The sequence below is a fragment of the Zootoca vivipara genome, chromosome 6 (assembly GCF_963506605.1).
Source record: "Zootoca vivipara chromosome 6, rZooViv1.1, whole genome shotgun sequence".
Taxonomy (NCBI): Eukaryota; Metazoa; Chordata; class Lepidosauria; order Squamata; family Lacertidae; genus Zootoca; species Zootoca vivipara.
Window position 1 is genome coordinate 87,985,357 of NC_083281.1, and position 13,749 is coordinate 87,999,105.

The 13,749-nt window shown below is 48.2% G+C and overlaps 1 protein-coding gene across 15 annotated transcripts in view; it reads left to right on the plus strand.

Annotated features, from left to right (window-relative positions):
• The window catches only part of HSPG2 (heparan sulfate proteoglycan 2), a 202,675-nt gene that overhangs the window by 91,476 nt on the left and 97,450 nt on the right, over nt 1–13,749 (plus strand). For all 15 annotated transcript variants that reach the window (XM_060276274.1, XM_060276279.1, XM_060276277.1 and 12 more), the window contains 11 exons: nt 53–199; nt 1,135–1,298; nt 1,948–2,127; nt 3,273–3,469; nt 4,728–4,875; nt 5,038–5,165; nt 8,570–8,656; nt 9,904–9,962; nt 10,482–10,520; nt 11,981–12,048; nt 12,981–13,121. In XM_060276274.1, coding sequence (XP_060132257.1) covers nt 53–199; nt 1,135–1,298; nt 1,948–2,127; nt 3,273–3,469; nt 4,728–4,875; nt 5,038–5,165; nt 8,570–8,656; nt 9,904–9,962; nt 10,482–10,520; nt 11,981–12,048; nt 12,981–13,121 — 1,358 coding nt within the window. The remainder of the gene's footprint in view (nt 1–52; nt 200–1,134; nt 1,299–1,947; nt 2,128–3,272; nt 3,470–4,727; nt 4,876–5,037; nt 5,166–8,569; nt 8,657–9,903; nt 9,963–10,481; nt 10,521–11,980; nt 12,049–12,980; nt 13,122–13,749) is intronic.

Genomic DNA, 13,749 nt, shown 5'->3' on the forward strand with positions numbered 1-13,749 from the left:
CCATCCATTACCCTGAATCCTGGACACCCTCCTCTTTCGCCCCCCACCCCAGGACCTTGCCCAGAAGGACACTTCCACAACGAGGAAACCTCCCAGTGTTTCCCCTGCTTTTGTTTTGGCATCACCAAATCTTGCCATGGCACTAGCCGGCACCGCAACCAGATCCGCCTTCGCTTCGACACACCCGACAACTTCAAAGGTAAGTGGGCTGGGGGTGTTATAAGAAAAAATTGCTGCTTTTTCCTTTTGGGGTATGCAAGAGCCCGTACAGAGTCCTTAAGTGGGTTCCCTATTGGTAGGAGAAAATAACAGAGGCCAACCAGAGAATATTGAGAAGCAAAGCAGCTAGTAAGCCTGATCTTTATTCAACTGTTGCAACAGGGTCCTCACTCACCACATGCAAGAGGGAGGAGGACCCCAGAACAATGGTGTGCAAGCCCTTATATAGACTTTTGAAATTGCCCACCCTAGAGCTCAAGACCACCCCCAAAAAACATCATACATACATCACAGAAGGGGGTGGTCTGCAGCAGAAGTACATCACAAGAGGCCATCTCCAGCAGAAATCCCGTTTGCCAGGATATCTGTTAATGGTCACTGATTGCTTTACCTGAGCAGCCTGGCCTTTCGTTTGTGATGGTAAATACATTTAATTCCTGAATCCTGGTCACAGGCTCACCCTATTCACATAGAAATACGCCCGTAAGACAGGTAAGCAAAGGCAAGGGAGAGGGTTTCCCATTTCCTTCCTCCTTGCAGAGAAATATTTGAGGTCAATTTGAGAGAGTCAAAATGGCTTCAGGATTGCTCTCCTGTACTATTTCAGACATGTGGTTTATATACCTATGTATTTGTCTGCCTTGTACATTTATGAATCTTTTATATTTGGGACCTTAGAATTCTTAGAACAGGGCAAGAGGGGGAGGCTTTGGGTTTTGAAGTGGTCTTCCACTAAGTTTCCCTTGGAGAATACCCGGTGGCATTAATGGGCCTCTGAAGAACCCTGCTGGATTGGGCCCCGGGGGGCCCACCTTGCCCAGTATCCCGGCCTCACATAGGCCAACCAACCAGGTGCCCTGTGACAGCCCCCTGCCATTCCCGTGTCACTTTCCCCGGGATCCTTTCTTTCCCCAGGGGTGAACGTGACGACCCCCTCTCAGCCCGGAACACCACCCCTCTCCTCAACCCAGCTGCAGATTGACCCCGGATTGCAGGAGTTCCAGCTGGTCGATCTCTCCCGTCGTTTCCTGGTACACGACTCTTTCTGGATGCTCCCCGGGCAGTTCCTGGGGAACAAGGTGAGAGGAGCGAGTTCTAGTCCTCGTGGCGCTGAATGATAGGCCAGTTTAAAGAACAGGATTAGCTCCCTCTTATTTCTTTTGTATTTGTTTTGTTGTTGTTGTTGTTTTGTTTTGAAAAAGTAATAATCATACATAAAGAAGAATAAGAGCTTATATCTTATTCCCTTTTCCAGGGATTCTGTCCTTCTTTTTTAATATTCATTTATGTATTCATATGGGGTCACAAAGAGTCGGATATGACTAAACGACTAAACAAGAACAATGTATTCATTTATTCATTTGACAAAGTAATAATCATAAATAAATAAGAATAAAACTGTGCACCCCTTATTCCATAAGTTTTTGTATCCATTCTTCCTTTGCTGGGACTTCTATTCTTCCTATTTTGGTGCGAGTAACATGAATAAATTTCTATACGATTTAGGTAGTTCTGTTCCTTTAATTATGGCTCTCTCCTTTCAGGGTTTAACTTTCTCTCCCTCCCCCCCCCCACCTCCAAAACATCACTGCACTCATCCAAGGAAGGCTCCCAGCTCACATTTCTGCTAAATGGGCACATGGATTTATGGCAGTGGGTTGGAGGGCCAGGATCTACATTTGGGTTGCCCCCTCCTGACCTCCCCCTCCCTCTCTGCTCTGCCTGCAGGTAGACTCCTATGGAGGTTTCCTGCGCTTCAAGGTGCGCTACGGTCTGGCCAGGGGCCAATCGGAGCCTGTGCAGAAGCCCAACGTCGTGATTGTGGGGAACGGGCAGAAGCTGATCTACCGTGTGCAGGTGCCCACCCAGCCCTCGGTGGTGAACCAGCGGCAGGTCCAGTTCACCGAGGTGAGTGCGGCTGGAATGGGGAGGGCTTGTTCCATTCTGCTGAGGCTGAACACTCCTCTCAACAGCCCTGCGAAGTAGGCTGGGTCAGGAGGGAGAGAGAGAAAAAGAGAGAGCCGGCTCTGCCCAGCACAAGATTCTTGCCTGAGCAAGGATTTGAATCCAGATCTCTCCCAGGCCTTCAGAGGCAAATACTTATAACTGCCACGTCACATTGAACTTTAAGGTGACTCAAACAAGTGAGCCAAGCTGCGTTGGGCGGGTAAAAGCAACATTACCCTTATTTTTTTGTACTTTTTTCTTTTTTCTTTTGTAGAGACATCTTTTTTAAATTGATTTTCACAGCTTTTACAAGTTTGCTTCTGTTTCAACATATGTTTTTCTTTGAATTTTGAGTTCCCACCTTTACTTCCATGATGTTTTTATTCCTACCTTATACCTACCGCTTTAGATGACGGTACTTCATTCCGCTGCTCATAAATCATAATTCAATTTTCATTTGACCATAGCCGTTCTTCAAATACAGGAGACCCTCGGGTTACGTTACGGTACGCGGTGCCTCTGGATGCGGATTTTTCGGGGTGCACACAGATCCCCGGAATGAATTACATTGGTGCCTCGACTTACGAATTCAATCCGTTCCGAAGGCACCTTTGTAGGTCGAAAAAATTGTAAGTCGAAAAACGCCATTGGAAACGCGATTTCCCATAGGAATGCATTGGAAACGGAAAAATTCGTAAGTCGAAGCAACCCTATCTAAAAATTCGTAAGTCGAAAAAATCCCTATCTAAAACCGCCGCGGTTTCCTTCCGGATGTCGAGACATTCGTAAGCGCGCGGCCATTAGTCCCATTTGTAAGTCGAAAAATTTGGTTGTTGAGTCGTTCGTAAGTCGAGGTACCACATTCATATCCAGAGGCTCCACTGTAGTCCAAAAAGGGTCTCGCCTCATGTTTTCCATATAGATTTTAATGATGGGTAGTGGTATGTGTTGGTTTTTTTTTAATAGACCATTTCTTTAAAACATTAACAGTCACAAGATTTGTCGCCTTCTTTGCAAGTGCTCTTGGAGGAGCCAGCGCAATAAGGGGATTTCTCCCGTGGCATTCGCTTAGCCCTTTCTTCACCCCCCGGGGGTCCCCTCTGCAGGAGCACTGGGAGAAGGAGTCGGGAGCCTCCGTCAGCCGTGAGGAACTGCTGCTCACCCTCCAGAACTTGGAGGCGGTTATGATCCAGACCGTCTATGACAACCGGATGGCCAGTGTAGGGCTGAGTGACATCGTCATGGACACGACCACCACGGAGGTCACCGGCTTGGGCCTGGCACATGGCGTGGAGGAATGCAGGTGTGCTAGCGATAGGGGTGCCTGCCAAAATCCAGGGTGGCTCTGGGCAGGGAAGGTGGGGGGGGGCCTTGAGCCAGCCTGCTGCGGCCCCTGTGCCTTTGGGCTGTGTCCAATTCAGTCCTGCTCAGAGGAGGCCAATAATAATAATAATAATAATAATAATAATAATAATAATAATAATAATAATAATAGTTTATTATTTATACATCACCCATCTGGCTGGGTTTCCCCAGCCACTCTGGGCGGCTCCCAACAGAATATTGCAAACACGATAAAACATCAAACATTTAAAACTTCCCTAAACAGGGCTGCCTTCAGATGTCTTCTAAATGTCAGGTTTATCTCTTTGACATCTGATGGGAGGGTATTCCACAGGGTGGGCGCCACTACTGGACCTCAGCGTCTGGGCTGAACAATGGGGGTGGAGACGCTCCTTCAGATATACTGGGCTGAGGCCGTTTAGGGCTTTAAAGTTCAGCACCAACACTTTGAATTGTGCCCGGAAATGTACTGGGAGCCAATGTAGATCTTTCAAGACCGGTGTTATGTGGTCTCAGCGGCCACTCCCAGTCACCAGTCTAGCTGCCACATTCTGGATTAGTTGTAGTTTCTGGGTCACCTTCAAAGGTAGCCCCACTGAAATTACTGGTAACCTGCTGACATTAGGATCTGAGTGCCAAGTCACATCCTCACTCCATCCATAGCTCAGTACAGTGGTACCTCGCAAGACGAATGCCCTGCAAGACAAATGCATATTGCTATCTGATGGTGACTCGCAAGACGAATTTGTTTTGCGAAAAAAACGTCTTGCGAATCGCGGTTTCCCATAGGAATGCATTGAAATTTAATTAATGTGTTCCTATGGGCAAAAAAAGAAATTTCAATGAATTCCTATGGGAAACCGCGATCCGCAAGACAATTTTTTCACAGAACAAATTGACTTGCGGAACGAATTAAATTCGTCTTGCGAGGCACCACTGTATTGTCCACTCTGATTGGCAGCAGCTGCTCTGCTGGGTTTCCGGCAAGGGTCTCCTCCTAGCCCTGCCTGGAGATGCTGCCATTGGGAATCTGGGGCCTTCCGCATGCCAAGCAGCTGCTCTAGCACTGAGCCATGCTTCTTCTGCACATGCGACCTGCAGGCTGAGTTTGTCGCCTCTGCGGCCTGCCTTACAGAGAGTTGGCAGTGTCTTTCCTGGCAGCCCATAAACCTGCCTCTCTCCGCCGCTGTTTTCACCTCCCACTCGTCTCTCTGCAGGTGCCCCTCTGGGTACGCCGGCCTCTCCTGTGAGCGCTGCGAGGCCCATTTCAAGCGAGTGCCCGGCGGGCCGTACCTGGGCACATGCTCTGGCTGCAACTGCAATGGGCACTCCAGCACCTGCGACCCGTTCTCCGGCTACTGCCTGGTAAGCTTGCCAACTGGTGGTGGGGGTGGCGACGGCCCCTGGAGGAGGGGCGCAAAGTGGGTTGGCTGCCGGGGGCGAGGGATTTGGGGAAAACTGTGCCCTCCCCTTCACCTCCCTCTTCCTTTTGTGTCTTCTCCTTCCCCTTCTGCCCCCGCCCTGCAGAACTGCCAGCACCACACCGAGGGGCCCCAGTGCAACAAGTGTAAGCCGGGTTTCTTTGGAGATGCCACCAAGGGCACCCCCACCGCCTGCCGCCCCTGCCCCTGCCCGTACACCGAAGCCCCCCGCAGGTGAGTGAGCCGAGGGTCTTCACGTTGCGGGTTATCGTCCTCGGGGGCCGTCCTGGAGGATGTCGGCAGCCGCCTGCCCTCTGTGGACTCGGCAGGCTTTGCGGGAAGGAGATTAGAAAAGGACCAAAATGCACAGCTTCTGGGGGTGGGGGTGTGTGTGCCTGCACTTTTCCTGTTGCCCTGAAATCAAACATTGAGCCTGCAGGGAAGGACAGTGGCCCGGTGAGTCCATATCCATCAATTTACCTCTGGGAACACCTTGCCTTGTACACAGTGGTGCCTTGGTTCTCAAACTTAATCCGTTCCAGAAGTCTGTTCCAAAACCAAAATGTTCCAAAACCAAGGTGCGCTTTTCCATAGAAAGTAATGCAAAAAATGTTTTAAAAAAACAACCCCTCAAACAGCAATTTAACATGAATTTAACACTCTAACCATTGATCCATAAAATGTAAGCAATAATCAATGTACTGTACTACAAAATAAGTAAGACAGAATTATAAATTAAAATTCTTCCCTGCACTGATGATAGTCATTGTTTGGGTGGGGGGGCTTTTATCCATTTCCACAGTCAGTCAGTCAATCAATCAATCAATCAATCAGTTCAATAGCTGAATTGGGCTCCACACAGTCACAAAAACAAATGAACCGAAAAAGCCTCAAAAGCAAAAACACAAAATAAATAGCAAGAACAAAAGCGCCAAACTTAATCCATCCCGGAAGTTGGTTTGACTTCTAAAATGTTCGAAAACCAAGGCACAGCTTCTGAATGGTGCAGGCGCCCCAGAAACAATAGCAGACAGCTGCATCAGACGTTCGGCTTCTGAAAAAAATCAAAATCCAGAACACTTACTTCCAGGTTTTCGGCATTTAGGAACCAAGGTGTTTGAGTACCAAGGCATTTGAGAGCCAAGGTCCCACTGTATGCCTTTTTCTGGGCAATTCAATCCTCCTGAAAGGAAACAGCCCCCCTTCCTTTAGTTGTGCCATGCATTTCCAGGTCCGTCTTGCATCCACAAAGACCAGGGCTTTTAGTGTTGTGGCACTAGCCCACTGGAATGTGTTCTTGGTGAACCTCAGGCAGGCACCTGCAGCGCTGGTGTTCAGGTGCCTGCTTAAAACACACCTGGCTTTTCCTGAAATTGAGCTGTGTGTATGTATCGGCCTGATCTACCCCTTTCGTGATACGTTTTGTGCTTGTTTTATGAACTTATTTTTATTGTGGATTTTATGCTCTTTACCATCATGAGATTGGTAAACAGGGTGAGTAGGTAGGTAGTTGGTAGATGATCAATTGATTAGGAAAGCAAAAAGAGTAGGTAGGTATATTAGACAGGCAGGCAAATAGACAGATAGAGTGGTGCCTCGCTTAACAAATGCTCTGCTTAACAAAATTTCCGCTTAACGAAAGGATTTTTCGAGCGGAGGTTGCCTCGCTAGACAAATTCGTTTTATGAAAAATTTGTCTAGCGAATCGCGGTTTCCCATAGGAATGCATTGAAATTCAATTAATGCGTTCCTATGGGCAAAAAAAAAAAAAAAAAAAATTCAATGCATTCCTATGGGATTCGCTAGACGAATTTTTCGTTATAAGAAAAGACCCGTGGAACGAATTAAATTCGTCTAGCGAGGCACCACTGTATATAAATAAAAATGTAAAGATGACCGTGAGGCTAATTGAAAAACTCCGAAAGCGCTTGACCGATCGCTTTGAAACTCGGACATGTTGGCACACTGTACACGAGTGATTTTATATACCTAGATTATATAGATGTTTCACCTGTGACAAGTTAGAACACAATTTCTAACTTAGAACATTGCCTGGATGACAAAGCAGCACAGCTGCTGCCTGGATGTATCAGCTGCTGCCATTGGCTGAAGACCGTCTGTGACATCACAAACGAACATGGCAACGCTCAGCATAGCCCAGCCAGCACAGCTGAGGCCTCAGCTGCTGCCATTGGCTGAAGACCATCTGTGACATCACAAACGAACATGGCAACGCTCAGCATAGCCCAGCCAGCACAGCTGAGGCCTCAGCTGCTGCCATTGGCTGAAGACCGTCTGTGACATCACAAACAAACATGGCAACACTCAGCATAGCCCAGCCAGCACAGCTGAGGCTTCAGCTGCTGCGATTGGCTGAAGACCGTCTGTGACATCACAAACGAACATGGCAACGCTCAGCATAGCCCAGCCAGCACAGCTGAGGCCTCAGCTGCTGCCATTGGCTGAAGACCGTCTGTGACATCACAAACAAACATGGCAACGCTCAGCATAGCCCAGCCAGCACAGCTGAGGCTTCAGCTGCTGCGATTGGCTGAAGACTGTCTGTGACATCACAAACGAACATGGCAACGCTCAGCATAGCCCAGCCAGCACAGCTGAGGCCTCAGCTGCTGCCATTGGCTGAAGACCGTCTGTGACATCACAAACAAACATGGCAACGCTCAGCATAGCCCAGCCAGCACAGCTGAGGCCTCAGCTGCTGCCATTGGCTGAAGACCGTCTGTGATATCACAAACGAACATGGCAATGCTCAGCATAGCCCAGCCAGCACAGCTGAGGCCTCAGCTGCTGCCATTGGCTGAAGACCACCTGTGACATCACAAACGAACATGGCAACCTACTGAATATATATGTAGCCAGCACAGCTGAGGATGCTGCATCCTCAGAGGCTGCTGGGTGTGGCTGTCTGGCAGGTGAGGAGGGCAGGGCCCTCCCCAAGATGTGCATGGGGTGGGAGGGTGGGAGAGAGAGAGGGGTCGGGGGGACGGGTGCCATCACGCAGGAGGAAGATGACCTCACTTAGCGGGAGAGAGGGATGTCGTAACATGCCGTGACGGGTGAGGAACGGGGTTGGGGTGAGGAATAGGGGCGCTGAGTGGCCTTGGGGAGGAGGAATGGGTGGGAGGATTTAACGGAACACACGTGGAGAGCGGTCTGGGTCGCGGGTGGCATCATGCGGGAGGAAGATTACGTCACGCATCGGGGCAACCAGAGAGAGGGGTGTCATGATGTCATGCGGCTGGGGTGAGGAACGGGGGCGCTGCATGGAGGAGGGCCGTGCCCTTGGGGAGGATGAATGGGACGTGACAGGTTGGGCGGGTGTGGCTTTCTCCTTTTGAGCCACAGCAACGCGTGGCCGGGATCAGCTAGTATGAAATACATATTTTAATGACAGTGGCATTAAAATTTGTGCAAATAAATAGATAAGCAAGGCAGCTATGAATGGGCCACTGATTTGTGCCACTCAGTCCGCAACTGGGAAGCTGCCCTTGCCCACGATCCAGGCCGATATGGGCCTTGCCAGCCATGCACCCAGCGGCCTGCATTCCCAGTGTTGGCCTGTTCTGGGGCAGAGGGATGGTAGTGCCCATGGTGACACTGCTCTCTTCTCCTTTCAGGTTTTCAGAGTCCTGTTTCCTGGACACAGATGGGCAGGCCACCTGCGATGCCTGCGCCCCAGGCTACACCGGACGTCGCTGCGAAAAGTGAGTGGGCTCCCTGTTGTAGTTTCAAACTGTATGTTGGAGCTGCTGAGAGTTGGAATCCAGCAATTTCTGGAGAACCACAAGCTCTCCATCCCTGAACTGGACCGTCTCTTGCCTTCACTGCCCCTGGCTACCTCCATCACCACTTTGCCATTTTTAAACACAGGGATCAGGTATCAGTTGGGGAGTCTTAACAACATCTGGAGGGTTACAGGTTCCCCATCCCTGAACTAGACCGTCACTTTCCTTCACTGCCCACTGCTCCCTCCATTGCCACTCTGCCTTCTTTTAATGCTTGAATGAGAGAGGTGTGGCCCTCCAGGTGTTATGGGACTCAAACACCAAACATCTCCTGGCAGATATAGAATGATCCTTGTAAGATAAGAAATATAATGTTTGCTTTTGTTGATATCTGAGAAAAACAAAGAAAACAATACAACATCATGGAACTGTGTGTGAACAAATAGTAGAAATAATGACGCAATGAGTATAATCGGAAGTCAATTGTGTTTATTTTGTTTTCTTTTTTTCCCTTCTCCTTTTTTCTTTCTTCCCCCCCTTTTTTCTTTTTGAATTTTTCCTCTTTCTCTTTTTCTTTTTCCCTTTTTGCAATTTTCAAGCAAGAGCCGCTAAGAAAGAGACAGAGAGATAAAAGTTAAATACGACAATTTGAGCAAATCAAAAATGAAGTTTTGTATTACTGTTTAACTATTGGTAAAGCGGGTCAGTTGTAACGAAGTGATGCAGTAGTTATTGTCGGTCTTTTTGTGTTATTGCTATTTTTGTTATCGTTGAATTCTAAATAAAGCTTTTAAAAATTAAAAGAAGAAGAAGAAGATGTTATGGGACTCCAACTCCCATCATCACCCCTCACCTTAGGCTGCTGTGGCTGATGGGAGTTGGGAATCCCATAACATCTGGAGGGACACAGATGTTCTCCACCCCGAAACCTGGCTTATCACTTGCCTTTGCTCCTGGCTACCTCCATCATAACTTTACCTTGTATTTAAAATACAGGGCTGGGTAACCTCATGTCCTCCATATGTTAGTGACAACTACCGTCATCATCCCTGACCATTGGGCATGCTATCGGTTGTGGCTGATGGGAGTTAGAGTCCAGCAACGTTGGGGAGGGGGGGGGGCGGAGATGTTTCCTACCCTTGGCCACAAAGTGATTTCCGGGGGACACTGACCCCCCATCAGGAGGATAAAGTTCCAACTTAACATATTCTCTCCCCACCCCCCAGATGTGCTCCTGGCTTCAAAGGAGACCCCATCCAGCCACGAGGAAAATGTGTGAGGATTGGTGAGTAAAACCTTTGAACACACGCAATTCAGGTTTGACTCCAGAGTCACGCTGTTAGGGCAAAAGCTGTGAAAACTCAGCATTGAATAACTGCCGGCTGTCTCTAGTACAGTGGTACCTCAGGTTGCGGACTCGATCCATTCCAGGACTTTTGCGAAAAGTCCGCAACCCGAGTGGCGCTTTTGCACATGCATGTGGCGAAACCTGGAAGCAAACACTTCTGGGTCCGCCGCATTCGTAACCCGCAGCGGACACAACATGAGGTATGACTGTACTAGATCCATTGAAATAAAGGGACATGTCTAACTTACGGTAGGCCCCTTCACTTCAGCGGGTCTACTCTGAGTAGGACTCCGTTGGGAACAACCTGCTGAGACTTCCTTCTGAGTAAGCTTGCATAGGATTGTGCCACGGAGCAGAGAGGGGGAAATTGGCCAAAGGAGATTGCGGACTGCCTCACATATTGCTGGCCAAACATTTGAGCCCTTTTGACGGTTGCTTTCTCTCTCTGATTTCCAGGGTTCCCCCCTAGGCCTGAAGTTGATACTCCACCAGAGGGCAAGTTGTCATCGCTATTATGTTTGCGTTTTCTTATCCCCCCACCCCACCCAATAAAAGCCTCACTGTCTTTTTCTTTTTTAAAAAAGAGCTTTTATTTGATTTTACAGCTTCATTCACAATTGTAATCACAAATATTAAGAAATAAGCTTCTTCTGAAACTCCTCCCCTCCCTGGGTTCTTTGAGTAACTTTTAAAACTGAATATTATAAGTCCATCTTATTTACAATCCTCCGTTGTATCCAAAATCTATGTAACATTGAGTTATTTAAAACCTGCCAAAGAGTTCACGTTTTTACAGTGGCCTTTCAAATATAATATAAATTTGTCCCATTCTTTATTTAAGTCTTGATCTTCCTGGTTTCTGATTTTCCCAGTTAATCTTGCCACCTCTGCATAGTCCAATAGTTTCATCTGCCAGTCCACCCTGGTAGGAATCTTGTTGTCTTTCCAACCCTGGGCTAGAAGCATCCTTGCAGCTGTTGTAGCATACATAAGCAATCTTTTCAGTTCCTTTGGTAGCTCTGCACCTACAATTCCTAACAAAAAGGCTTCTGGTCTCTTAACAAAACTAATTTTAAACATTTTTTGGAATTCATTGTATATAATTCCCTAGAATTCCTTTATTACTTTAGAGTTCCACCATGTACGATAAAAGGTGCCTTCTTTTTCCTGACCTTTCCAACAAACATTTGAACTTGTCCTGTACATTTTTGCTAATTTACTTGGAGTTAAATACCAGTGATACATCATTTCCCTATAATTTTCTTTTAATGTATAACATGCTGTAAATGTCAAATGCTCTCTCCATAATTTCTCCCGTGCTAGAAACTGTATCTTGTACCCAAAGTCTCTTGCCCATTGAGTCATAACCAATTTAACTTCTTCACCTTTAGTAAACCGTTCCAACACTTTCTCATTTCCTATAGCTGTCACCACCTCCTTTCTTTCGCACGGAATTGCAGAGTTGGAAAGGGACCTCCAAGAGTCAGCTAGTCTGACCCGCTTCAAGGAGAGTCCAGCCCCTCTGTCACCTGCCTGCTTGCTCCCTGTCTCTTTGCCTTCCTCCTTGCACTTCTTCAGCTCTTCCAAATTCTCTTCTCAGACATTTCTACCCCTTTTCTCACCTTGTTTTGCTTCCTTTCACCTGCTGGTTTTGCCTTTCTACACTGACTGTCTGCAGCTTTCCGAGGTTTTGGACTTCGAAAGGTCTTTGTGCAGCCCTGCCTAGACACGCTCAGGATTGAACCTACAGCCTTTTGCATGCAAAGCAGCTGCTCTGCCGCACAAAGATTCTAGTCCTCATGATTCTGCGTGTCAGGGCGATTTAAGTAGAAATACAAGGAAGCTCCTCTGGACTGAGTTAGACCTTACGCTGGGTTTTTGCTAGGCCATGGTGGAGAAAATACATTTCCCTGCCTGGGTTTGTCCCTCTCAACCTCTCTTTACTCCTTGTGTAGGGCAGAGCATCGTCGAGTGCGACAAGAGAGGGAGCAGTGAAGTGTCTGATGGCGCTTGCCAGTGCAAGGTAAGCCAGGCCATAGCTTGGAGGTGCAGCAGCCAAGACTCCCCTGGGTTAGGTGTGGCAAGATGAGACAAAACGGTGAAACTTGAAAGCCTTGTTATCCCCTCATTTGCCATTTGTTAATGGGAAGGCCCCAGATCTGTGGGGTCAACGGTTGGGTGTTTGCCATGACAAATGAATACATAAATTGCATTTCAAGAAGAGCTCTGAGAACATCTGCCCAGGTGCTGAGCTTCTGTTGTCAGCATGAGATTATTTCAGAAGGACAGTGGAACCTTGGTTCTCAACCTTAATCCGTTCCAGGAGTCCGTTCAACTTCCGAAACTTTTTGAAAACCAAGGCATGGCTTCTGATTGGCTGCAGGAGCTTCCTGCACTCAATCGGAAGCAGCGGAAGCTGTATCGGACGTTTGGCTTCTGAAAAACGTTTGCAAACCGGAACACTTACTTCCGGGTTTGTGGTATCCGGGAGCCAATTTGTTTGGGAGTCAAATCATTCAGGAACCAAAGTACCACTGTACAGCAGGAATCAAGCTCCCAGACTCCTTTTTTTCCTGAGCAGAAGCATTGACATCACCTGCCAGAGCGCCTGGGTCATTGACCCTTTGCTTTGGTGGGCAAATGAGGCGATGGCAAGGCTTTTAATTTGTACTCTTTTGTGACATATTAGCATGGCCTAGAATGTGACCCTCAGCTGGGCTGAGCAGATTTATTATGCTATACACTGCTGACTTTTGGTGCTTCTATGAGAGAGAGCTAGATCAGCAAAACTCCACCCACCCACCCACCCACTGCACCCACAGCAACGCACAGCAAAGGCTTGAGTCTCCCGGGCTGATGGTCTGGATGTGTAGGCCATGCAATATAGGATCCATCCCCTTTCCTCATTCTGCTGCTGCAATGCCCTCTCCTCCTCCTCCCTCTCTTTCTCCCTAGCCCAACGTCATGGGACAGTCATGCAACGAATGTGCTACGGGCTCGTTCCACCTGAGCCACGCAAACCCCGAAGGCTGCCTGCGCTGTTTCTGCATGGGGGTCTCGCGCCAGTGCTCCAGCTCATCGTGGAACAGGGACCAGGTATTGCTCCCTGGGGCCGGGAAGGCAGGTCCTGTTATGTGCGAGGCCGGAAGCATCCTTCCCTATGCAAACTTGGTCCACAGATCCTGCGGGAAGGTCCTTCCCCACCCCTCCTACAAACATACCCATTGCAAAGTATCTATCTATCTATCTATCTATCTATATAAATGTAAAAAGGACATGTGGGTGTAGTACCATTTTTCACCAAAACCGCTTGACCGATTGAGGTGAAATTTCGACACAACATCACATGCGAATGTCCGAAGGACATAGGATAGTTTGCTAAGACAGATGTCACACCTGGGCCACGTAAAAAACCCCAAACCCCGTGTTTCAGAACACAGAGATCAGATATAAAAGTGCATGCTGGGAAATAGAAAGGAGAATCTGCGTCTCCATTGGCTGCAGACAATCGGTGACATCACAAAATTCCACGGCAACCAACTGAAAACAGGCCTTACGCAGCAACAAGGCCCAGCACTGCCAAACCGACTGAATAGGCCAACTAGGCCGCAGCATTGCCCAGCAGGGAAAACTGACTAGGCCACAGGCAAGAATCAACTGAATATGGGCCTTTTACAGGGCCCTGCCTTTGGGTAGGATAAATGTGTCGCGTAGGTAGGGGAGT